The sequence below is a fragment of the Primulina huaijiensis genome, chromosome 1 (assembly GCF_012295235.1).
Source record: "Primulina huaijiensis isolate GDHJ02 chromosome 1, ASM1229523v2, whole genome shotgun sequence".
In the NCBI taxonomy this organism is placed as follows: Eukaryota; Viridiplantae; Streptophyta; class Magnoliopsida; order Lamiales; family Gesneriaceae; genus Primulina; species Primulina huaijiensis.
The window spans coordinates 4,601,943-4,625,342 of NC_133306.1; the positions used below are offsets into that span (position 1 = coordinate 4,601,943).

The 23,400-nt window shown below is 35.4% G+C and overlaps 3 protein-coding genes and 1 long non-coding RNA gene across 6 annotated transcripts; 2 read left to right on the forward strand and 2 right to left on the reverse strand.

Annotated features, from left to right (window-relative positions):
* Positions 1 to 2,160: 2,160 nt before the first annotated feature.
* LOC140984859 (uncharacterized) lies at positions 2,161 to 3,996 on the forward strand. Its single transcript, XR_012176665.1, has 3 exons — positions 2,161 to 2,399; positions 3,133 to 3,245; positions 3,770 to 3,996. It is a non-coding gene; the product is annotated as an uncharacterized lncRNA (long non-coding RNA).
* A 2,998-nt stretch (positions 3,997 to 6,994) lies between these two features.
* Positions 6,995 to 11,437, forward strand: LOC140978944 (transcription factor TCP2-like). 3 transcript variants are annotated; one of them, XM_073444206.1, is made up of 2 exons: positions 6,995 to 9,043; positions 10,887 to 11,159. In XM_073444206.1, exon 1 carries the CDS (start codon positions 7,687 to 7,689, stop codon positions 9,022 to 9,024), a length of 1,338 nt encoding a protein of 445 aa, XP_073300307.1. In that variant the 5' UTR covers positions 6,995 to 7,686; the 3' UTR covers positions 9,025 to 9,043; positions 10,887 to 11,159. The 3 variants fall into 3 exon arrangements, with proteins under 3 accessions (XP_073300307.1, XP_073300318.1, XP_073300299.1); XM_073444217.1 differs by lacking the exon at positions 10,887 to 11,159 and adding an exon at positions 10,346 to 10,370; XM_073444198.1 differs by lacking the exon at positions 10,887 to 11,159 and adding an exon at positions 11,190 to 11,437 and having other exon boundaries at positions 6,999 to 9,043.
* Positions 11,438 to 11,777: 340 nt separating this feature from the next.
* Positions 11,778 to 14,353, reverse strand: LOC140978955 (F-box protein At4g18380-like). The gene is made up of 2 exons (XM_073444230.1): positions 12,841 to 14,353; positions 11,778 to 12,078 (listed from the first exon to the last, which is right to left on the reverse strand). Exon 1 carries the CDS (start codon positions 14,005 to 14,007, stop codon positions 12,880 to 12,882), a length of 1,128 nt encoding a protein of 375 aa, XP_073300331.1. The 5' UTR covers positions 14,008 to 14,353; the 3' UTR covers positions 11,778 to 12,078; positions 12,841 to 12,879.
* A 2,584-nt stretch (positions 14,354 to 16,937) lies between these two features.
* On the reverse strand, positions 16,938 to 19,672 carry LOC140978981 (ornithine aminotransferase, mitochondrial-like). The gene is made up of 3 exons (XM_073444296.1): positions 19,238 to 19,672; positions 17,810 to 17,918; positions 16,938 to 17,448 (listed from the first exon to the last, which is right to left on the reverse strand). Exons 1-3 carry the CDS (start codon positions 19,387 to 19,389, stop codon positions 17,338 to 17,340), a joined length of 372 nt encoding a protein of 123 aa, XP_073300397.1. The 5' UTR covers positions 19,390 to 19,672; the 3' UTR covers positions 16,938 to 17,337.
* Between the last annotated feature and the right edge of the window lie 3,728 nt (positions 19,673 to 23,400).

Genomic DNA, 23,400 nt, shown 5'->3' on the forward strand with positions numbered 1-23,400 from the left:
CTACAACTTGAAAAAAAAAATAGATATAAAAAATTTATACAAGATATATATGATATTACCACATTAATTTTTAAATATTACCGCGCACCATACGGAGAAACTGGAATAAAAGCATCCGGATCAACGGGAGGTACACCTAATGTTAACCCACCTCGGTCGGGGTTAACACATTTAATCCTGCTCCATGCCCATATCTGCTTAAAATAATAAACATAGTTCAACGCACCTACCAAAGAAATTGTGCTAAATAATCAAAATACATTAACGATACCTGCAGGATATACAAAGGTCCAGCCATTGTTGTCTTCTCTATACGTGATGCGTTACACAACTCACGGTATAGAAATGCTAATACTGCACTACCCCAACTATAAGACTTCACGTTATCAATATCTCGTAGCAGTTGCAAAAATATTAGTCTAGCAGACCCTCCTTGATAGTCAGAGAGCATTATTCCTCCAATAATCATTAACGCTACACAACGTGTATATTTAACAACATCTACTTCTGAAGTATCATCAGTAACAAGGTTAGACATACAATGATCGTACAGTGCAGTTATAGACAGATGACTACCTTTCAAATGTTTTGCAAATGGCAAAAATCCCAACAAATCCAAACAGATGTGTTGCCATTCTTCCATTTTATGTGACAAATCTACTCCAGTTACCGCTTCACCATCAATTTTAAGCCCCAAATTATTGAAACATCTTGTAACGTGACGGTTGCTTCACCACATGGAAAATGAAACGTGTGTGTTTCTCGTCGCCAACGTTCAACAAGAGCAGTAATCAAATGATTATCAAAAACTTGAGAGCCACATTCTAAAACTCCATATAAACCCATATTATGCAAAACTGTAAGCACACGATTGTGTATATAATTATCAGTGTATAACTTCCAAATCAAATAGTTTGACCTATTCACTTTGATAATATCATCAACATTTAAGGAAGAAATTGTTGATGACATATGTGTCTCTTGTAAATAGAGGACACTTGGATCTTCGATAACTCGATTCTCTGTCATTCTGAAATACGATGTCGATGTTATAAATTCACTATATAGTAATCAGCGAAGTCGAAAAATTTTCAAGACGGACGGAGAAACTTGCAAGCACAGAAGGAAAAAATGGATGGCTTAACAAGAAGAAAGAGATGAGTATGGATAAGGTGGAGGAAGGAGAGGAGGAGGGGTAAGGTGAGGAAGCTCACACGTGGAGCGTCCGCTTATACGAAGAACGGAAGCGCGGACGCTCCACCTAGCATGGTCCGCGCTTACGAAGCACGGATTGCCGTAAAAGTGAAAAAATTTTTTTTTTGCAATTAGTTTTGAAATTTTTTTTAAAAAATACCTTAGTTTTAAAAAAAAACCCAACAAGAAATGGATCGATCGGCGAGGTAACTGCCGGAGGGGACCACACTGATTTGACCAACCCAACTTTGAGTATTGTCATTAAAATAATAAAATAATCAAATATTTATTTTCTAGAAATTAAGGATATCTATTTAATAATTATATACACTTTTACGACAATTAAGATATATAAATCAAATTAAAAAGCAGAGTACATTGACTTTGAATATAGAAGTTTTGTAAAATTCAATTTTTTAAAATGTTTTTTTATTAAAAATAGCAGAAACGATTTAATAATTAAAAAAATATTTTATTTTTAAGGGGAAGTTGGTGAAAAATCCCCTATCAAAATATTTCTTTGGGTTCACTCCCTACCCATAAAATTGTGGTATTATGTCATACAAAATGTGGTACACTTCATGTAGAAATGTGGTACACTTCATGTGGAAATGTGGTACTAAAAAAGTACACAGGGACTGAACACAAAAAAAATCGATGGCTGGGGACTGAGGCCAATTTCCCGTATTTTTAATCCAATTTTTATTAAAAATAGCAGAAAAGTTTAGATAATTAAAAAAATAATTTTATTTTTATTTTTAAATAAAATTAGAAATTAAAAAAATAAAAATTATATTTTAAAAATACTCAAATAATTGTTTTTTAAAATAATTTTTGTAATCAAATAAATAATTACGTTAATAAATGGTTTAATTTTACCTAATTAATTGATTTATTCATAATATTTAGTAAAATTTCTATATACAAAATTAGTTCAGAATTTTCAAATTAAAATTTACAAAAAAAAAAAAAAAAGACAGCGAAGTAATTTCACCACTTGTATTTCGAGAATTCCGGTATCCAAGCACTGACGCCGCCCCGAATGGGACGAGAGCTCCAAATCCAACAGCCCTTTTCTCTTCCGCCTCCGCCCCTTCCACCTCTCCCGCCGCCGTCTACAGCGCGCGATTACCCCCATCATCAGTCATCATCGTCGCTTGACGACGTCCCTTCGCAGCTGACATCCCATTTCGATGCTAGTCGGAGTAACTGTCCCTATCTCTACTATGTTTTTGTTTTGTTTGTGATCTTCTTGAACTCTTGGGTTATGATCCGATTCCCTTTGTTATGCAGTGTCAGTTTTTGTGTTTTGTGAGAGAGTGTGTGTGTGTGTATTCTTGTGCCCAAGATTCTTGATCTCCGTCCTAAATAAGCTATCCTTTTTGTCCAGTAGTTTGGGTAGTTTTTGTTAATGAATATGTGATTTCCCTTGGCTTTGATAGCTGGTGTGGGATGGATAGTTCGTTTATCCCCGTTTTCGAACAGGGTCGGAGGGGACTGACGATGAACTCTCAACCGAAACAAATTATAAAGTTTGTATATAACTTTTCTAACTAACAGTCTGTGCTTCGCTATGTTAAAATTCAATTATTGTTTTATGATTCTGTTAATTTATGTGATGGGGAGTTTTCTAACTAACAGTTTGTGTGCGTTCTCGATGAATTGAAGGATTAAAAACATAGACCAGTGTCTGATTAAATTTAGTACCTTCAATTCAAAAATAGTTCTTTATATGATAGGAGGTTTGGTACGATGAAAATTTCAATTTTTTATTTGTAAATAAGCAAATGCTGGAGATTATCATGAGTTTGTATACATATAGGCTAATTCATGATGGTTCCAAATAAGACAATGTGTTATTCTACCAAAATTCTGGTCATGTACTTATGTTTAAAATGCTTCGTGACTGAAACTGTATTTTGGTTCTGCTTCATGAAGTGATCGGTATTATTTGACGGAAGGCCTTGATTAAAGACGTAGCAGCTTTATATCACGCAGAGTGCCTCACATTTTGCCAAGAACTTCTGGAACTTCAGCAAAAACTAGATGAGGTGCATATCCTTAGCATCTTTGGTGATGGTTTGTTGTAGCCAAAGTTTTGCCATCATTTTTTTATTTGCCCTCTTTTATCATTGACTAGGTCGTATGGTTGTGGACTTGGTGTTGTAGGCAAAAGTCATTTCGAGCTCTTGTTCTTTTTCTTTTGCAAATTCACTAAATGCTTGAATACTAGATGTCGTGGTGAAGTAGCCATTTGATACGAGTTTGATTTGCTATATTGGTAAATAAACATCTCTAGAATTCTACCAGTCAATATGGATCTTTATGATTCAGACTTGGTGGGCTGAGCAAAAATACACAGGTCCCCATTTCTGTGACCTGAAATATTTTTTTCCACCTATGAACCTGAACACAATCATTACTGATGCGAATCATCGACCTAGTCTTTGTGCCTCATCTCTACATACAAATCTTGCATTTTATATGTGAACTGCACCATTATTTCAATATGTGTTTTCTATCATGACAATTATACATATTGACGAAGTACATTCCCTCTTTGGATTATTTGCAGCCTTTTACAGAACTTAAAGCTCCAGACAATTCACGGAAAGATGTATCAAGATCTCCCAAACGCCTGAAAAAAGAATCATTGTTAGCGCTAAGAATCATTGTTAGCGTAATTTTTGAGCTCTCTCTACCTACTAATCTAGCTGACACTGTCTTAGGATTTGAATTTATGTTGTATTTAACATTCTTTCAGTGTCTCTGAGATTGCTTATGGATATTATCGTCTTTTTTTTTAAATATTCTTGCACAAATCTCTTCTTTGCATTAGAATGTTTTGTACAAGGTGCTTGGGGTGAAATATATCTCATGGTAGTAGTTCTTCTATATGATCCAAACGCAATTTATCGGCTCCATTCAGTGAAAACATTTCAATGTTTTTGCATTTTTGTCAAATATTCATGGTAAGATGGATAAACAACCATTTAAAAACCCAATATATTTGTGACAATAGTTTTGAGAATTGTTTTTTATATTTCAATGCATTGCAAACTAAATTATAAACCTACTGCCCATGACTAATAATGGTGCATAAGTTACGATCTCTGATTAGTAGTGGTGCATGAATACGAGTTTAGTCTCTAGTCCCATGATAGTTACTGTTTGCATATTTTAAGAGCACTGTTTTATTGGTCTCTCGTTCATGCTTGTCTGTCGCTAGATTAGTGCCCTTTCGGCTTTCGACAGCTTTTTCTCATCTTTTGCTTTTTTTACTATTTATATATTATACAATGTAAGGTACTTGTCACAATTTGTTTTGTTATATTATTATATGGACTCTGCAATAGTGGTGATGACAGTACGTCCATAAGATCCTAATAGTTAATAATTTATTATTTGGTGGGATTTACGAATTGTTTACACTTTGGCTTCCTTTTTACCGGCAAGTGCAACGCTCTCTATTCACGTTGCAAAGATTTTTAAATTTTTTAGGACATACTGAAATTTTGATCAAAATTCTGAAAAAAAAAATCATGTATTCAGTTTTTTTAGTATTATTTATGCTCTTACATCCGATTGTAGATATACTGAATTTTATCAAAAGTTATGTTTGAGCCTTCGATAGCTCAATGACATTTTCAAGAAAGCGACGATGGAGGTGGTTGTAGGTATCGAGTTTATGTGCGAACAAGAGATAGAAAGACCGCGAATTCATGGCGTAAAGATGGTCCAAGTTTTGGTAGTAACGGCAAGCGGTCGGTATTCCAGGAGTTTAAGATGATGATATTTCTTGTTTAAGTGAATAATTGTGTTGACACATAATAAAAATGAGTAATTGATTCAAGACTCAATTAGACACAATTTTTCCTCCTTAAAATTACCACAAAAAAAAATTTGTTTTTAATTTCCATAAAATATAGTTGCGAGTTCTTAAAATGTGTTTGATTTTGAAGGAATTTAATTTTGAATGTATTTGAAATTCACTATAATTACTACTAAAATTACGTAATTTGATATAAAATGTATTCAAAAATCACTTCAATTTTTTCCATTCAAATATATAAATCAAAGAATTTTAAATTCATAGTTCAACATAAAGTTACTCTGATACTATACAATGTATGTAGTACAACCCTAACAATTTATTCTTATTGTTTTAATTTTTAAAAAACAACACATAGTTGTCACCAATAAGCCTTCTCTAATGCAATTCTATCATTTAACTTATTTATTTATGTTGGCCGAAGCAGTGAGGCACATCGTACGGAAAATCTTATTTTATTTCATGTTACATCAGGATCATGGATAATTTTTAATTTTTTTTATGAGATGGTGTATTGTGAGAGAATTTCATTGATTTTTATTAATGAGATGTGTTGGTCTGATCCATAACTATCATGAAAATAATATTTTTGACATGAAAATTGATACTTTTTCATGGATTGAGTCAGGTCTGATGTCTGAAGATCCATAGACGAAATGAGAAAATGAAAGTTGTGGGGCAAAACACATTTCAGGGAGACAAAAACAAATATTTAAAAGGAAGATAAAAAATATCATCAATTTTAGATCTCTAATCAATGAAATTAAAAATTTCGGGACGGGCTCAGTCTTTGCTGAGATCCGTATCACAAAATTGACATTGGAGATGATCCGACAAGATTTTTTTGTATTTGTTTTTGTAGTATATATAATACGGAAAAAATTCACAACTTGACATGTGGTGGTGGAGAAATAAAATAAGACCCCTTTTGTTTTTTGTATAACTTTGGGGGAAGCTTTACATATTTCAAAAATATTAAACTACGATGAATATTAAATGTCTAATGGTGTTAGTTTTCAGATAAAGTAGTGATCCAACATAATAATAGAGTTAGAGAAGCCCGAATGTGCCGATTTTGAATCACTTACGAAAAGAAAATTTCTCCATGCGAAAAATATTTTTCTTTAGCATGCTAAGAATGTGGTGAAGATAATAATAATAAATATTAAGTACATAAGATTTTGCAATTCAATTTATATTTTGATCGAGTAGCCTTGCAATCCAATATTATAACTGTGGAAATGAAAACGTTGATGTTGTATTTTCCCGAGTTCGATTAATGCGAATGATACGATTCAACATCTTTTATCTCATTATTCTTTATCTCATCTGAACGAAACCAAATGATGTTTTGCNTGATGTTGTATTTTCCCGAGTTCGATTAATGCGAATGATACGATTCAACATCTTTTATCTCATCTGAACGAAACCAAATGATGTTTTGTAGAGAAAAAACAAAAATATCTTCTTGGTTCAAAAATAAAAAATGGAGTAGCTCTCTTGTGAGACGGTCTCACGAATATTTATCTGTAAGACGGGTCAACCTTACCGATATTCACAATAAAAAGTAATACTCTTAGCATAAAAAGTAATACTATTTCATAGATAACCGAAATAAAATTAGTGATGAATCCTTATAATGTTTTTTTTATAAAAAAATTAATCTTTGTAATGTTGAATTTATGAAGTTGTAGATAAAGAGGTGTCTGAAACTGCCACAGATCCGACTGTTCTGGTTTTGTATTATTCCTCGTCGTTACATTGGCATTTCTCCGACCAAAAGGTCCACACACACACATATATATCTTTATTATCTTTGAATTTAATTAAATATAATATTATAAATTTTATCTTATATGTATTTGTTTTATGTATGCTTGGCCTTTAAATTTTTTCCAGCATAATAGCAAACAATAATGACTGCAAAATTAAAGTTTCAGACTTTCAGAGCCAAGCTTTAATTGCTCACAGCTCCCTTCCCTCCTTCCATCTCTCTAGTACCTGTCTCTTTCCATCTGTCTGAACAGAGGCCTAAATCTTGTTAATTTCAAAGCTAAAAACTTAGGTTATGGTGTTGTAGTTTATTACAAGAAAATTACGTTTTTTTCCATCCTTTTGGATATCCTTTTCTTTTCTTTTCTCTCACGAATTGGCATCTGATTCTGTTTCCTTTTCTGGGGTTTGGCTGGATTCATGGGGCTTTTTTTTGTTGTTGCTTTTCTTGGATTTTTTAAAGAGGAGCTGAGGGGATATTGATTCTGAGTATGTTTACAGTGATTGGTTTTTGCTTTTGAACCATAAAAAGCTTTAAACGAAAGCTTCGCCATTTTCTGACCTTTCTCTGTTACCGAACGTGATGTATCGTACAGCAGAAATACGGCTTTTTCTGTTTAAATCTGTTGTATGTATATGTCATTACAAAAGCTAAAGTACTTGGTGTAATAATCATCAATGCAAAGGGAGCTGGTGGGACTGTCTCCCTCGGAAACCACCACCCAGTTGTGCTGTCTTCTCTCTCCGTGAGTGAGTAATAACCCTAATCCAAGAAGTTCAGATTTCGTTTAAATTTTGGATCTTTTTCTCTTACTTTATCTGAAAGTAGGTAAGGTGAGAGGGGGAGCTGAAAGGGGTTTGGAGAAAAAAGGCATGAAATTGGTGGGATGGATTTGGATGAGATTCAGCGTAAGTTTCCAAGAATCAGCAATGGCGATGGAAGGCTGGCCTCAGCAAAATTAGTCTACGGTAAGAAAATGGATGACCAGTATGGGGATGAAAAAGATGGAAAGAGTAAAAGGGTTGGTGGTTCTAACGGCGGCGGAAGTGTTGGAGGCGTGGATCTTGGCGGTGGCGCAGGTGGGTTTTACGGCTGGGCTTCTTCTAGGATTGTTAGGGTTTCGCGAGCTTCTGGGGGGAAAGATCGACACAGCAAAGTGCTGACCTCCAAGGGGCTAAGAGACAGGCGTGTACGGCTATCTGTGAACACTGCTATTCAGTTCTATGATTTGCAGGACCGTTTAGGTTATGATCAGCCGAGCAAGGCGGTGGAGTGGCTGCTGAAAGCGGCTGCAAGCTCCATCGCCGAGCTACCGCCGATGAATTCTCTTTTCCCGGACACCCCTAAGCAACTAAGTGATGAGAAAAGGTCTAGTAATGGCGGAAGCGATCAACTCGGTCTAGATTCAGTCGAAGTAGAGATGGACGGCGGCGGTGGCGGGGATACCAAATACCATCATCACCAGCAAATGACAAAATCCTCCGCCTGTAGTAGCACTTCGGAGACGAGCAAAAGCTCCGGTCTTTCACTCTCCAGATCTGAAAGCCGGATCAAAGCCAGGGAGCGCGCAAAGGAGAGAGTCGCGGGGAAGGAGAAGGACTCTCAAATGGCTTCTCTAAACCCTCTTTCACACACCACTTCTTTCACCGAGCTCTTGAGCGCAGGGATGAATGGTAACAACCCCACCAGCCCCAATAGGTCAGTTCAAGAAAATTCCAACGAGTCCAATTTCTTTCAAAAATCTCGGCTTTGGTCCTCGGAATACTTCAGCACTGCTCCGGGGCAAATTCACTTTGCGAATTCCTTCGCATCCATGGCTTCGCCGCTGTTTAGCGTGGCGGGGGAGAACCAGTCGGAGATCCAACAGTTCTCCTTCGTCCCCGACCACTTTGTCCCAGCTAGTAACAGTAACCACAACAATGGCAGCAACGAGTACAACTTGAATTTCACAATCTCCTCTTCTGCTAGTTCATTCGGCCTTGCTGCTGCCTACAACGGGGGGACCCTTCAGTCCAATTCCACGTCGCCTTACAATTACCTCCAGAGATTTTCTCTCCTAGATGGATCTTCATCTCCTAGCTTCTTCCTCGGCACGGCGGCGCCAGTGGAGAACCACCACCAGTTACTTCCTGGATTCGATGCTCGTCTGCAGCTCAGCTACGGCGATCCAAATGCTAACAATGGCGTCAGGCATTCATCCCGGAAAGGAAAAGGAAAGAACTGATGCCACATCTTCATAACTGGTAATTTTCCCGAGTTTTTCGTATCACATTATCATCATCATTCATCTCATATTTTTTTTCCATTAACGTTATCCCTTGTTCTTGGATGATTTTCCAATCAGTTGAAGTGTTATTTTTACTGTGATTTCTCTTCATTGATTTGACGTCCGTACCATGAACACTTCTCTTTTCTTGATTTCATAAAAAGGCTGTGGATAACCATTGGAGCTAGCCATTTATTGTTTCAGAATAAAATAATAATAATCTCGCTCTCCCATTTGTCCTTTTTTAATGTTATTTCATAGATAACAGTGAATTGGGATCGGCTGGTTGTCTCTTTGTTTGGCTCCCTCGTTTCTAACATGTCTATGGCGGACAGATGTTGATGTTTGAGTTAAAGTTGTGCACTTTAGCATATGTTAGAAGCTTAAGCAGGTGACACTTGGTGTAGTGTAAAAGATACCTTAATTTTTTAGTTTGATAATTCCATAGGGTTATTACTGCAGCTGCCCCAACACTAATCTGAAACATGCTTGGAGTTCATTACTTGTCAGCCATCTGCACACAGTTCATATTTTTTTAAATATATATTTATACCTCTAGGTTCTATGTTCCATTCGCCCAGTAATAGATCTAATTCTTTTCAATATATATATTGAAATGTCTTAATTTGAGGTAAAATTCGCATTCTGCTCGAGCTAAAAAATATTCATAATTTTAATTGAATATCAATTTTTAATAATATCTTTAAACACAACATAAGTTTATGAGTTTGTGTCATAATTTATATGTATAAAAGGAACCCCATCTCAAATTCAAAATTTCAAATAACTAAGTTTTGAGCTTGACTGAATAAATTTATACACAAACTCGAGTAGAAAATATTAGGTGTAAAAAGTTCAAGTTAAGGGTGCTACATGATTATATTTTAACTTTTCAGGAATAGAACCCTTTCTTTCTGGGAAAAAAAATCCAAGAGACAAAGGGCTTAAAGTTAAAAGAGAATGATTAACAGATTAATTAGTGAACACTCCCTCCTTTGAGTAGTTATTATTGTAGCTAGTTTTTTCAATTAAAGATGGCATCTACTAACCAAGAACTTCAATACAAAAAGACTGTTGAAGATTGGATTTTTCTATGCAGTTTCTCCATAATGAAGTAGTGAAATTTTGATATTTGGATAATAAATTCGCCATGTCAGTTTCTATTAAAATATTAAGGATCAGTATGATTTAATGATACTAGACTAAGCCCTCAAAATTTATTGACTAGGTCCCACCAACAATATGGCAAGATCTAATGGTAATATCTTCTTTTGCTCAGTTATACATGACATTGTGGATTTATGAATATGTTTTGAAGGCTGTTCTTTTGGCTTTGGACACTTTTTTGGATTTAAAGCCTCCTGTTGAAGTCTCGTCGACACCAAATGGTAGCGAGAGATCTACCACCAAGTTCGTGTCAATAATGTGCTACGTAACTATATTATAGGTTGAGTTAATATACAAGTTTCCACACCTGAATTACTAAGATCTTGGGGTTTGAACTCTTCTACGAACTGTGTTCATGCCACATCTGATTTCATTTACTTCCAATTATTAAGGGAATAGATCCATATTTGGTTTTTGAAGGCTAGCGGCATCATTATGAAGGTCTATAAAATTTAGCGAGTTTGATGAAATTAATAGTACATGTGTTGCAATTTAGACACTGCAAGAATTCATTGCCCAGTAAATTCTTGTGCTTTTGAAAGTAGTTATTATGTACTGTCTGTATCCTGTGATACAACAGTCAAATACGTTACAAATAATCTATTTTACATAAGAATGTTTTCAACATATTGTTCACTTCCGTATTCCCACAGCAGTTCAAGAATCCTCGTATAGTACCGAGAAATTACACGAAGGCTTATGGTTCAATTTGCGTATAGTTTCTTGAATCTTTTATGATCCATATTTGAGATGTCATTCGAATCTTAACAAAAGTTTCAACTCCTCGGTCATTGAAGAAATTGTTCAGTCTCGTGTTGGAGAAAAAGATTAGATGTACCGTCTTTGATACCAAGAATTATATCAGTGGTAAAAGGTGAAATACCATATATATGTTTACTAAGCTTTGAATACAACAGGCCAGTGAAGGACTGACTTTTTTCGCATTTGTTTTTCAGGTAAGGGAGGATGAAAAGCTGCACCATCAATCCTTCCCACGTCTCAGACCTTGCGTTGTTTGTATTGTACCAGTTCCAGCTGTCTCAACTTTCTAGAGATTTTGCATGCAATTCACATATTCTGGGTCATCCCAGAATTTCGAGACAACCGCATTTCTTGTTCAACTTATCCTTCTTAAGTTCTGTTTCAACCTCTGTTTTAAACAATTGTTGATATGGTATGGAGCCATTCGTCAATTATTGATGAATGGCATGTTAGAAGTCATATATGTATATATATCTCTGTGTGNACAAGAAGCTAGCTAATGACGGATGTATCTGGAAACAGCAAACTCAATAATTGATGTACATATAATTTTAAATATATATATATCCCATCAATATACATCAATGTTGCTTTGATGGAAACGAAATGAGAAGAAGACTTGAATTTAAAATTAAATGCAGCTACTCAAGAAACGTATTAATCCTATCAACTAGTCTAATAAAACTACATTCCAGTTTCTAAATTATTACCCGGCAATTAACTACGTTGTGAAACAGACGAATTCTACTCCAAATGATAATAGGCGAAGATGCAAATTTCACTGGTCGGATATTTTACATTCTTATTGTGGCAGTAAATCAGTTTTACATGATTCCGCAGCCGGATTCAGAATACAATCCACAGGGTACCTCGTCATAAAAAGCATATAATCTTTATAACCATATAATATTCACATATAGAAAACTAAGGCGACAGAAAATTCCAAGGAGCGCGACTCTTACGCCATATTACAATAACAATACGTCTCCACTCTTAAAACCATGTGCTTGAGTTCGAGATCAAAGCCGCTGCATATCATCCATTGTTCGACTGTAGAAGCTGGACAGCTTACGAGACATAATCCTGCAACCAGTAATAAGGTTTGTTCAAAACAAAACCGAGTCTTCTGCTTCTGGACTATTCAATCCTTAGGATACAAAAACCGTATCTTCCGTAGAAAACGAATAAATTTACTGCTACAACATAATCTCAATAGACATACCAACTCTAAAGGAGCAGATACGTGCATCACTCAGCATCAAGGAGTACAGCAAGCACAAAAAAAGGTCGGACAACATAATGAACATCACTTGTTCGTGAACAAGAGTGTCAGGACAAACATAACACAAAAAAAAGATCCCAAGTCCCGATGGGTAGGGGTGGGTGGCTCCGAATTTCAAACGGGGGATTAATCATATGTGGTTTGGGGGGGGGGGGGGGTGTGTGTGTTCAATTTTACACAAAAAATACAGTTGAGGATAAATCACCACACTGCTGAAACAATCCCCTGCAAGCAGATACGGGCTTCATTCCACGCTACCAAATTTTATAACAAAAAGGTAATTAGAAAATAAAGGTGAAATCGAAGCAAAACGAACACCCTGTCAGGTTTTGCAGCTTAAATTTGATTTTTTTGAATGTTATTTCTCAAATTTACTAAAACATTATAACTTCTTATTCAATACCTATCCAGCTTTCAATCTGTTTGAATTATTAATAAACAAAACAATAATTATTCAAACCAAATGATTTCAACCAAACATGGTTTTACTAGTATTTACTGTAAACAAGAATAATACTTACAAACGCACTAAGGCAATGATCTAGAGAAGAAACAAAAATTACCTCAAAAATCCATAAGCTAATTTTTTACCCAACACCAACTCAGAATGAGTTCATTTCCAGACAATAAGTCCTCCTCTTCACCAACATTCTCGCAGCAGTTCCAAAAGGCTCCTCAAACGCCGTTGCGACCCAATTCACATCCAAACCCACAGCTTCTCTCTTCGACTGCTCAATAGGCTTAATAGCAACCAAGGTCGCTCCTTTTAGGACCATCCCATTCGGCAACTCCAAATGTGGAGAGTACCATAAACGCATATCCAGAGCTGGAACAAGAGTCCTCTTTGATGCCGAAGATGCAGACAAAGGCTTTACCCGTAGCTCCTCCAGCTGATCTTTATCCATTGACAATACCCCCTGCCCATCAGAATCCATAAGCATCAAACATTCTAGCGTCTTATGTTCGGCTATTATCGGCTGAAGTAGGTAATGCCTCGCCGAGGCAGCAATCAATGAGCTAATAGTCCACACAACGCGTAATTTCAATCCCCCGTTCGTGTAAAAGGAGTCCGGTATGCTCCCATTGTCATTCTCCACCCCATGGCCACAGTCAGTATTGACATCACAAGAAGCCAAACAATCACCGGCCCTATTCAGATTAGTAATGACGCTCGAAGCTCCAAGAATAACACAATTATCGAGGGTAGACCCGAAATTAGCTTTCCACTTGAGCAAAACACCTTCATCAATCCCCAACTCCCCACTAGGAAGTTCAATCCTAAGGAGCTTGATCTCATTAAAATTCTTCAAGACTTGAGTAGGTGAATGATGGGTGACATTGTTCCTCTCATTTTCGCAATCAGAGTCTTGGGAAATCGAAGGAATGCGACGAGTGGAAGGAGTCATGAGCTGAGTAAGCGATTGCAACGGCTTGAAGATTCCCAAGAACAGGCGGAAAAAGGAGGAAACTGGGTGGCGGGACTTGTCCACGGAGGTTATGGAGGCGGAGGGATCATCGTCGGAGATGACGCAATCCACGCGGACGATTATGCTGTCAACTTGAGGAACGATAGAATGAAATCGCTTCAAAACAGCGCAGCATCGGCCCAAAGCTTTGACATCCCCGATTTTGTTGAAGATCAAGAGAAGGATGGAGTCCGGAAGCCGGTCGAATTGATCGATCGGTTCTGGATGAATCTTTCCGACCAGATCTAGCCGAATCGACCCCATATTCCACAACCCAGAAAAACAAAAAACTAAAATTTCAACACACACGCAGTATCAACTGTTAAACAACGGAATACATACGCGTAAGAAAGCGAGGGGGTAACCCATATGTCACGGAAAGGTTCAAGAAACAACGGATCTGAAAGAAATACCACATAATAAATGCATACAAATCATCGATTCCTGTTCGGTCTTCAGTCAGAGGTTTTCTGTGTATTCGGGGTTGAATAGTGGAATCGAACTTTGGAGAGATGACGATAATGGAGAAAATTGGTGGTGCAGACTGGAGAGGGATTCAAGGGACAAGGGCAGTCTGGGCAGAGGTACAAACGACAGCGTTTTGAAATTCTCAATATGATAAGAATTTAACCTTCGACTTGACAAGCAAGAAACAAAAATTTTAATCACATGTGATTTAAATTAAAATTTTAACATTTTATTAATAAATTTAATTATTAAAATCGATTATATCATCAAAAATTAATTATTCTACCCGTCTCAAATTTAATAATATAATTATATAGATATACACATATGTATTATTATTATTATTATTAACCTGGTTAAGTATCTTGGGGTTTATTATCATTTTATTAGCACGTGTGCTCAAAATTATAATTTTTTTTAATATCTTAATCTAGGTGTGGGAAGGACTCGAACCCAAACTATTACAAAAAGAAATGAAGTGAGATAATTAGAATCGTTTGAAAGAATTATAATCAGTTTCGTTAAATAGACATTTGGATGGACTGATTTCAGATCATGAAATTTTTAAAAATTCAATTAACTTGTTTGGGTGAGTTTAATTTAGATGAATTTATATTTCAGTTCCTTTAACTTTCGAATTTCGGTTACTAATGAAGATGGAAAAAGTTGAAATACATCATGAAGTCATTAAACATTTGATTGAATACACGTAACTATAAATTTATAGACAAAAACTTGTGTGAGACGGTATCACGGGTCCTATTTTGTGAGACAGATCTCTTATTTGAATCATCCATGAAAAAGTATTAATTTTTATGCTAAGAGTATTATTTTTTATTGTGAATATCGTTATGATTGACCCGTCTCAAAGATAAATATTCGTGAGACCGTCTCACAAGAGATCTACTCAAATTTACGAGTGAGTCTCATGTGAGACCGTCTCACGGATTTTAATCTGTGAGACGAGTCAACTCTACCCATATTCACAATAAAAAGTAATACTCTTAGCATAAAAAGTAATACTTTTTCATGGATGACCCAAATAAGAGACCCGTCTCACAAATACGACCCGTGAGACCGTCTCACACAAATTTTTTCCCAAATTTACATACGATCATTTGAATTTTTAGTATTTGATAACACAACTTAAAGCGAAGAATAATTATTACTATATATTAAAAAAACTAAAATAAGTTCAAAGTTAAATATTCTTTTCATACCTAATCTGGACTTATTTTATTCGATCGATGAAGTCCATTCCCAACCCCACATATCAATGAACTTGTGCTTATATATGTTTGATTGTTTACAAATGTGTCTATTCATATTTACTTCACATCAATCAATCGAATCATTCAATTAAAAATTAAATCATTATTTTTCTTATCTCTATTTTATTTATATTAATTATTAAAAATAACAATAATTTATCATTTTATCTCAAATTTATTCGATCGAACCACACATATTATTATTTGTTAAATTCTATTCAACATCCTACTCCATGTTTTAATAATAAACACAATATTATTTATCATATTCAATCTCATCAACCCAACTAATCACAAACTAATTAAATTCTTTATACAATCATAATCATTGGCCAAATGGCCAAATCCACATTTAGTCACATCACACAAACAAACAGTATATATACAGTTTTGTTATGCTGTCTATCAAATATGTTCATCAACGAAATGACACTTACATATTCAATATATAATTTTTATATATTTTATAAGAGGATATAAGTCGTTAACACAATTGATAACTCCGGTTGGACCAAGTTGTTGGTCACAGGATATATAATGATGAAATCCAGCTACGGGTCTTAAATAGTAGCTCTGAAGCAGGTCCCAGTTGTCTGTGAGACAAAGCGATAAAGATTGACAAAAGGAAAGACGCTGTCATATGTTTAAAACTGCGTAAAGTTTGATAACTACCAAAATTCTCGGCCATTATTGTGTCTCCACTCTGCCTCCCAAGAACTTGTATTATATGTTTTCTAATACGCGTGTACATGTCTGCACCTTACATCAAATTTAAATATCTTGGCAGAATTATATTAACTTATTTGTCACACATTATGATTTCCCGCTTGGAATTTTATAACTACACCAACTATCAATGCAGACAAATTCAAAATCTTCGCTGACACTGACTCAAAAGTTTTAGAGACTGCTTTAGATGGTATGGTGTAACTAACAGAATGTAAATCAAAGTTTTTTTTTTTTTTAAAAAAAAAGATAAATGAGAGTAAGGGTGTGTGATCAAGGACTATTATGACTATGAAGAACCGTACAAGTTATGCCCACATCGGTCGCAAACGCAGGAAGCTGAATGGGAGATATTTTTTTCATCTGGTTTTTCTTTCTGCATCTTCGGCAGATCATATTCCAAAACATTTTGCAGTGCGTTGGAAGCTTCTTGGAGCTCATCCTGACTGCATCAAGAAATTACGCAGACGATCAGTTATCAAGTTACTGATATTGAGAGAGTTTTTCGGTTTTTTGCTCCACTTGAAGCTCAGATCAATAGTCACATGTGTGACAAGAAAGCAAGGATCATTACTAGGATACTTGACATCGTGAGCATCCTAGATTACTCAAACCTGTACAATTGGCCCTCATGCCACATCTAGGTGCATTTGTGCTCGTGTAATTTATTAGCAGTAACTGTTATGTCTCACTCGATAATATGCAATTCAAATATAGAAGAAAGATCAATCATGATAATGGAATATTGCATTCACTGAAAATAAGGAACCCAAAGTATAATTGCTCTGTACAATTCTCCTTGTCCCTAGCAAGATGCTAGTACTCACTAACCAAGAATGTAATTGAATATTCTCTCATACAAACTGACTGCTATTTTATCTCTCCCCCCTTTTCAGGTGTTTTTCTTTTAGTTCTCCTAGCATATATTTTTACTATCTTGGGCTTCTCAGGGTCAATCATGCTTGGGCCCTTTGAATTTGATGTTCCTGGGCCCAATGGATCAAAGTTTCTCATATCTGGATCTGGATTCATAACAGTACCGGCCTCCTAAAAAGTTGTCTTGTCCTCAAGGCGAAAATCAGGAAATTGTCTTTGGAAGTCTTCCAGGTTCTCCCATGTAGCTTCCTCATCAGACCATCCTTTCCATTGTACTAGGAGCTACTGACATGGCAATGGCCCTGCAGCAAAAGTCAGGAAATTGTCTTTGGAAGTCTTCCAAGAACTTGGGATGGCAATGACCCTGCAGCAAAAGTCTTCAGTGAATGAATTTACCTTCAATTCATGTATTTTGAAGGCCCATGTAAAAAATCTATGGCAGAATAAACAATTAAAACAACAAAGCCCTTCTCCGCCTCCTCGGGGAACTCTATTGGCGAAAAGGTGAATTCTGTTAGCAAAATGAGGTTGTGGGAATTGCAAAAAGCATTTCAGCTATAACTACAAGAATTAGAAAAAAAATTAATCACAGAAAATTAGATCATTTTGGTCTGTACTTCAATAACAAGGAACTAAGTATTATAGCATGTTGCATTACCAAAAGATAAACTTAAGCTTTGAATAACAACTAAGAATCAAACACCCAATATTTTCCTGTCTCATACCTGGTTAACAGCAGAATAAGCCGAGAGGAAGTCAACATATTTCTTGCCTTCAGGGTCCCAAATATATGATCCTTTGGCTTGCGAAAAGACAACGGGAATAGGGTGATAACTGCAACAAAAGAAAAGAGTCAACGGACTTCCTTTTTCTGATAACCAGAATGTGATGATCTCATGAAGCAAGCATAAAGCCTTCCCCGTTGTGGTCAAGAATTTAATTTTTTTCAGTTTCGACGTATTCACCTTGGATAAATAAATAAACGAATAAACATCTTGTGTTTGAGAATCAACCGAGAGAAAGCATTCATAGCAACACAAATGACAATGAACACTGCAATAGAAGGCAGCCTCCGTTAGAACCTTCCAGCACACATTAATTGAAGAGAAACGCATATAATTTAAGGAAATACGCAATCTTGATACTCCAAAGAATTGGACAAATAATTTAGTGTTCATTCATATCACACTCTTTGCTCCGGAACACCTATCCACACTCTCGTGGGATATAAATATAATGAGTTAATAAGGAAGAATAACCCCAAAGTTCCAGAAAAGAAGCCACTTTGAGAAGAAGAGGCAGGTAACGGAAACTCAACCAGTCAGTGAATCTCTCTAGTGTCCCATTAATCCAACGAACAAAAGGTTGACGTCGTACATTTAATCTTCGGGGCATCGAAATCTTTCTTCAACCCATCGAGTAGACCAAAATATTAACTGTTGTAAGATATTACCCTGGATATGTTGGAAGTCTTTAAACACGAGCAAAGCGCAGCAACTTGAATCACGAACAAAACGCAGCAACAGATCAAGTCGCCTTTGTCCGCAAGACGAAATTGCCCGTATATAGTGCTATACATTGCAGGCAATCGTCCCTAAGATACAACGACTTCAATCCGAGATTTTGCAGCAATATGAGAAGAGAAGATGAAGCAAAAATCAAAAATTCAGCAGCCTTTGAGTATGGTTGGAGGGATTATTTATAGATGATCATCGGTTGCGTTGAGGAGACATGTTTCTCTAGACCGGATGCGTAGAAGAGACACATTTCTAGTCAAGGAACACAATATTTGGTGTCAAAAAACCGCACCGCGCCGAGCCGAGCCGAGCCGGCCGGCCGGGCGCGCGCGTGTGTTTAGTTCACCGAGTCACAACCTATTAGCGTCTTTCCCGTCTAAAAACTTCTGGTACCTCTTGGGACCCAAACCCTTGTCTCAACTTGGAACTTATTAGGAAGACTTCATGTGTCTACTTTACAACTCCAGCTTCCTTTACCACATTTATCATTTATCATTTCATTTATCCAACATTAACTACACACATCCAACAAAACCAAGAAGACAAGACAACAACAGGATGCAACCAAAAGACAAAAAACACAGACATAGGAACGTTAGCCACAGACAATGAGAAAGGTTCAAGTTTTGAATTTACTTGTGGGCACTGTACTGGCCTTCCAAGTTAATGAGATGTTGAGAGGATTGTGCATAAGCGCCGCTACCTTGTGGGAGTGCGCTATAGCTCCTAACATGTCTTGCCTCCTGAACTCCGGCCAATACATAACGTAGAGTTTTCCTGAACGCCATCTGAGAACCCACCAAGAGTCGATAAACTTCTGCCTTCTCTTTTCCTCTATTAATAAGAAGGCAATCGTACAAATCTCAAGACCATAACTCGGCGCGATTAAACGCCCAAACAGCACTGGCAAAAATCTGGGTTTTCCAATTTTCCTCTCTGGGAAAAAAAATCTGGATTCACGTTTGTGAATATAGGTAGCAATGAATTCAGGTGACATCATACGCTGGCACTTCCCAATACGAAAGGACCTACCTTTGGGGAACCAGGCTAGCATGCTAAATTAGGAGATAGCACACCAACTTAATATTATTTTTGAGTCTCCCACTTTGTATTTTACATACATTAATCAAATCAAATGATCAGTAAATTTTTATCTTAATAGTTAACTCTATGTACAGTTTTTGTTAGATCGATTTTCGTTATGTAGTCTTTGACTAACAAAAAAAAATTTCTTTATTTTTTGGGTATCATTTCTTTTTCGAATCAAATTCGATACAACATTTAAAATTTGGAACAAATATATAATATATCAGAACTAAATGTTTAAGATCTGACATCAATATATGATTTTTTTCGTACTCAAACATGTACGACAACTTTGGATATTAATGATACGTCTTTTTTCAGATGAAAAATGGGTACAAAACCTTGAAAAACTGCTATTAATATATAATATTTGAGTATTGAATATTTCAGATATGACATTAATACATGATTTTTGAGTATCAAACATGCGTAAAATTTTGGTATTAATGACACGTTTTTTTTGGGATAAAAATTTGGTAAAAAAAATTAATAATCTGGTATTATATATGATATTTGAATATTAAATGTTTCAAAAATGACACTAATATATGATTTTTGAGTATTAAAATATGTATAAAATTTTTTTTTATATTAATGACACGTTTTTTCGAGATGAAAATTGGTACTAATATATGACATTTTAATATAAACTATTTCAAATCGGATACTAATATATGATATTTGATCACACAAATAAGTGTAAAAAATATTGATATTAATATAATTGTTCCAATTTTATATTTTGTATAAGATATATTGAATATCATGTTAAATTTTTTACTGTAATTTTAAAAAGATTAATTTTTAATTAATCACAAAATCTTATATAGAAGAAACATGAATAGTAAAAAAAATTATTTTATATAAAATTTATAATTAATATATTTGCATATAAAATTGTCACCTCAGTCAAGATATTACCTCAAAAGTGTGCACAAGCCAACATCGAAAGCAGATCGGGTAAATTGGTTTTCGATAGAGATATAAACAACATATTAATTAATCTGAGTTAATTGTAAAAAATAAATTGAAGATACCCAACTTCGTCATTCCATACATAAAACAAGGGTAAAAGGTGATCACAATCAATAGCTTGCAATGTGATGCCCCTATCCGTTTTCGAGATATCCCAATTGATGGAATATATGAATATTTGATGATCAAATTGTATTATCACGAAGATTTACTCAATGCATATTGAAAAATAACAGCTTCAAACCATCATAAAAAACTGTTATGCCCATATCCTATGTTTTTTTAATCATTATCTCATGCTGTCGAAAAAAGAAATTAATAATAACTTATGATGAGACTACAATAAGCTTTTATAGTAAATGGAGTTAGAACATTTTCATACAAAAATAACCTATTTTACTATCGTGCTTGTGCATGGGGATGCAAACAAACTAAAAGGTTCGTGATCTATTTGAAGCTCAGCTCGATAAAAAGATCGTTTGAGTTTGTTTGTTAATTATACCAATCCAAGCTCGAACTCGAAAATTTAATCTAATCAAACTCAAACACAAAGATATTCAGCTCGTGTAATCCCAAACATATTCATTAATAAGCTCACGAGCTTGAGCTCTTGTTTAGGTGGCTTGTAAGCTTGATCTTGGTTCATTTGTTGAGTTGACAAATAAAAATATTAGTTCCAATCCCAAGGTGAATAATTGAACATAGATATATTTAATTTTTAACAAGTTCGAATCAAGCTCAAACTCGAGCTCAATTGTATGCTTTGCGAGCTTGAAAATGAGCCGAGCTCAAGCCAGATTTGTTGAACATGATAAAAGATCTATTAGTGAACTAAGCTTGAGCCCGACTTGATTACCATGATAAACAAGTTTTTAATGAACCAAACTCGAGCTTTTCATTAGCTTAGTAATTTCAAGATAAATCGAGCTTGAGTCTGATGATAAAAACTCTAATCGAGCTTAAGTCTTCGGTCAATCTTAAACGGCCCAAGTTCAAATTTAATACTATTTAACTTAATGGAGAATCCCTACAGTTGTGCAGACCCAAGGCGTGACATGCAAGGCCCAACTATATGCGATTCACTATTATATTTTTAAAATCACCAATACAAATTCGAATTAGCAACTTTTTTAAAAACCAAGATATACTGTAATATTATGTGGAATTTTAATGTTCACAACATGCATTATTTTGGCCATAAAACAATAATAGCAACATAAATGTACAAGACTGGGTTTCAATCAATTAAAGCAAAAACATTTTGAACACAGTGCCATTAGCAAAAATAAAGGGCACAAGTTTTTTTTTTAAAGAATATCAACAAATTTCTGTACGCTGGGTTTGAATAGTTCAGCACAAAAAACACAGTTACAGCCCTGCTCTTTCCCGGGTCATATACATGGTATATAAGTTGATAACACTATCAAGCGACACTAAAAAAGAAGAAGAAAGATGTTAATAGTAATTATACACAGTCAAAATAATGCTACAATCTCTCATTCAAAATTATGTAACATTATACAATAAATTTAAGGTAATGAATCAGTAAAGAAAGTAAAAACAGAGAGCCGAGTATATACAGTTGCCTTCTCTAAGAAAATAAACTCACCCCCACATCAGAACTCGAGAATTCAAAAGCATCCATTGAACGAACTATCTATTTGTGACAAGGAAATTACAGCCACTTACCCGATGAAGAAACACCATCTACCACACCTCTACAGGATATGGATCCGAAAGCTGGAATGGACTAAAAATGATAAAGTTCCCTAATAACTTCACCAGCCTCTCAACACTTAAAAAACATTTAACTCAAGGATGAAAACCAACATGTATGAAGGAAATGGCCATCCAGTTGGAGAAACAATTAGTTTATCATATTTTGAGTGCATGTACATGTAAAAGAATGGAGGCAGAAAAATAATCGCTAATGTAACTTTACTGTGAGGGGGGAACAAAAGAAAGCTACATCAGCAGAGTTGATAGAGCAAAGAAAAAAATATTGGTATTACTGACCATACGAGACAAAGAAGGGAGATTTGGCATCTCGAGTGGCAATATCAATGGTCTTAAAGGAAGTATCACTAATGATCGGATCCATGCTAAAAGGGAGAAAAGGGGATTGGCGTCTTTACCGAAACCATAAACCCCATCCCACAATCACCCCACCAAAAAAATTCATAGATAAATAAACCGATAATGAAACGGAGAAAGGAGATAAGGAATGTAGACAAAGGAAATCTAACAGATGATAACTGGACGGCTGCCAACTACAAGAAGACATAGAAGGTAGAGAAAGGTTCACAAGTACAAGATTTATCTTGATACAGAAAAAATATGACAGGATTGTTATCCAGAACAAAGCAATCAGACGATAACTGCACATGAAAAATAAGCGTGCAGGGATGCAGGCTAAGCGTAACATTTCCATACATCGTACAGAAATTGGAGAATTGACCTTGAAACGCATAAAAACTAAAATGTATTTGAAACCTGTGATAATTGGAGTTGATGACGGTAGATATAGTCAAGGCTAAAAACACCAACAGATATTATCGCATTCTTCAATGTTTAAAACAGAAAAATTTTATCATTACATCTTAAAACTACTTCAGAAGGGATTTTCTCTTTCCTTCGAGTTAAAGCAGAATTGATTTGTTATTGTTAGTGGTGATGGACCATGCGCTAATTTATGAAAGAATACCACAGTACAATTCTTGGGAGGCAAAATTGCGAAC

Coding starts and splice junctions, on each gene's coding strand:
- LOC140978944 (XM_073444206.1), top strand. CDS start 7,687: ATGGATTTGGATGAGATTCAGCGTAAGTTTCCAAGAATCAGCAATGGC.
- LOC140978981 (XM_073444296.1), bottom strand. CDS start 19,389: ATGGCGTTCAGGAAAACTCTACGTTATGTATTGGCCGGAGTTCAGGAG. Junction 17,919..19,237: donor GGCCAGTACAGTGCCCACAA/GTAAATTCAAAA, acceptor CTTTTGTTGCAG/TTATCACCCTATTCCCGTTG. Junction 17,449..17,809: donor CTTATTCTGCTGTTAACCAG/GTATGAGACAGG, acceptor CTTTTGCTGCAG/GGTCATTGCCATCCCAAGTT.
- LOC140978955 (XM_073444230.1), bottom strand. CDS start 14,007: ATGGGGTCGATTCGGCTAGATCTGGTCGGAAAGATTCATCCAGAACCG.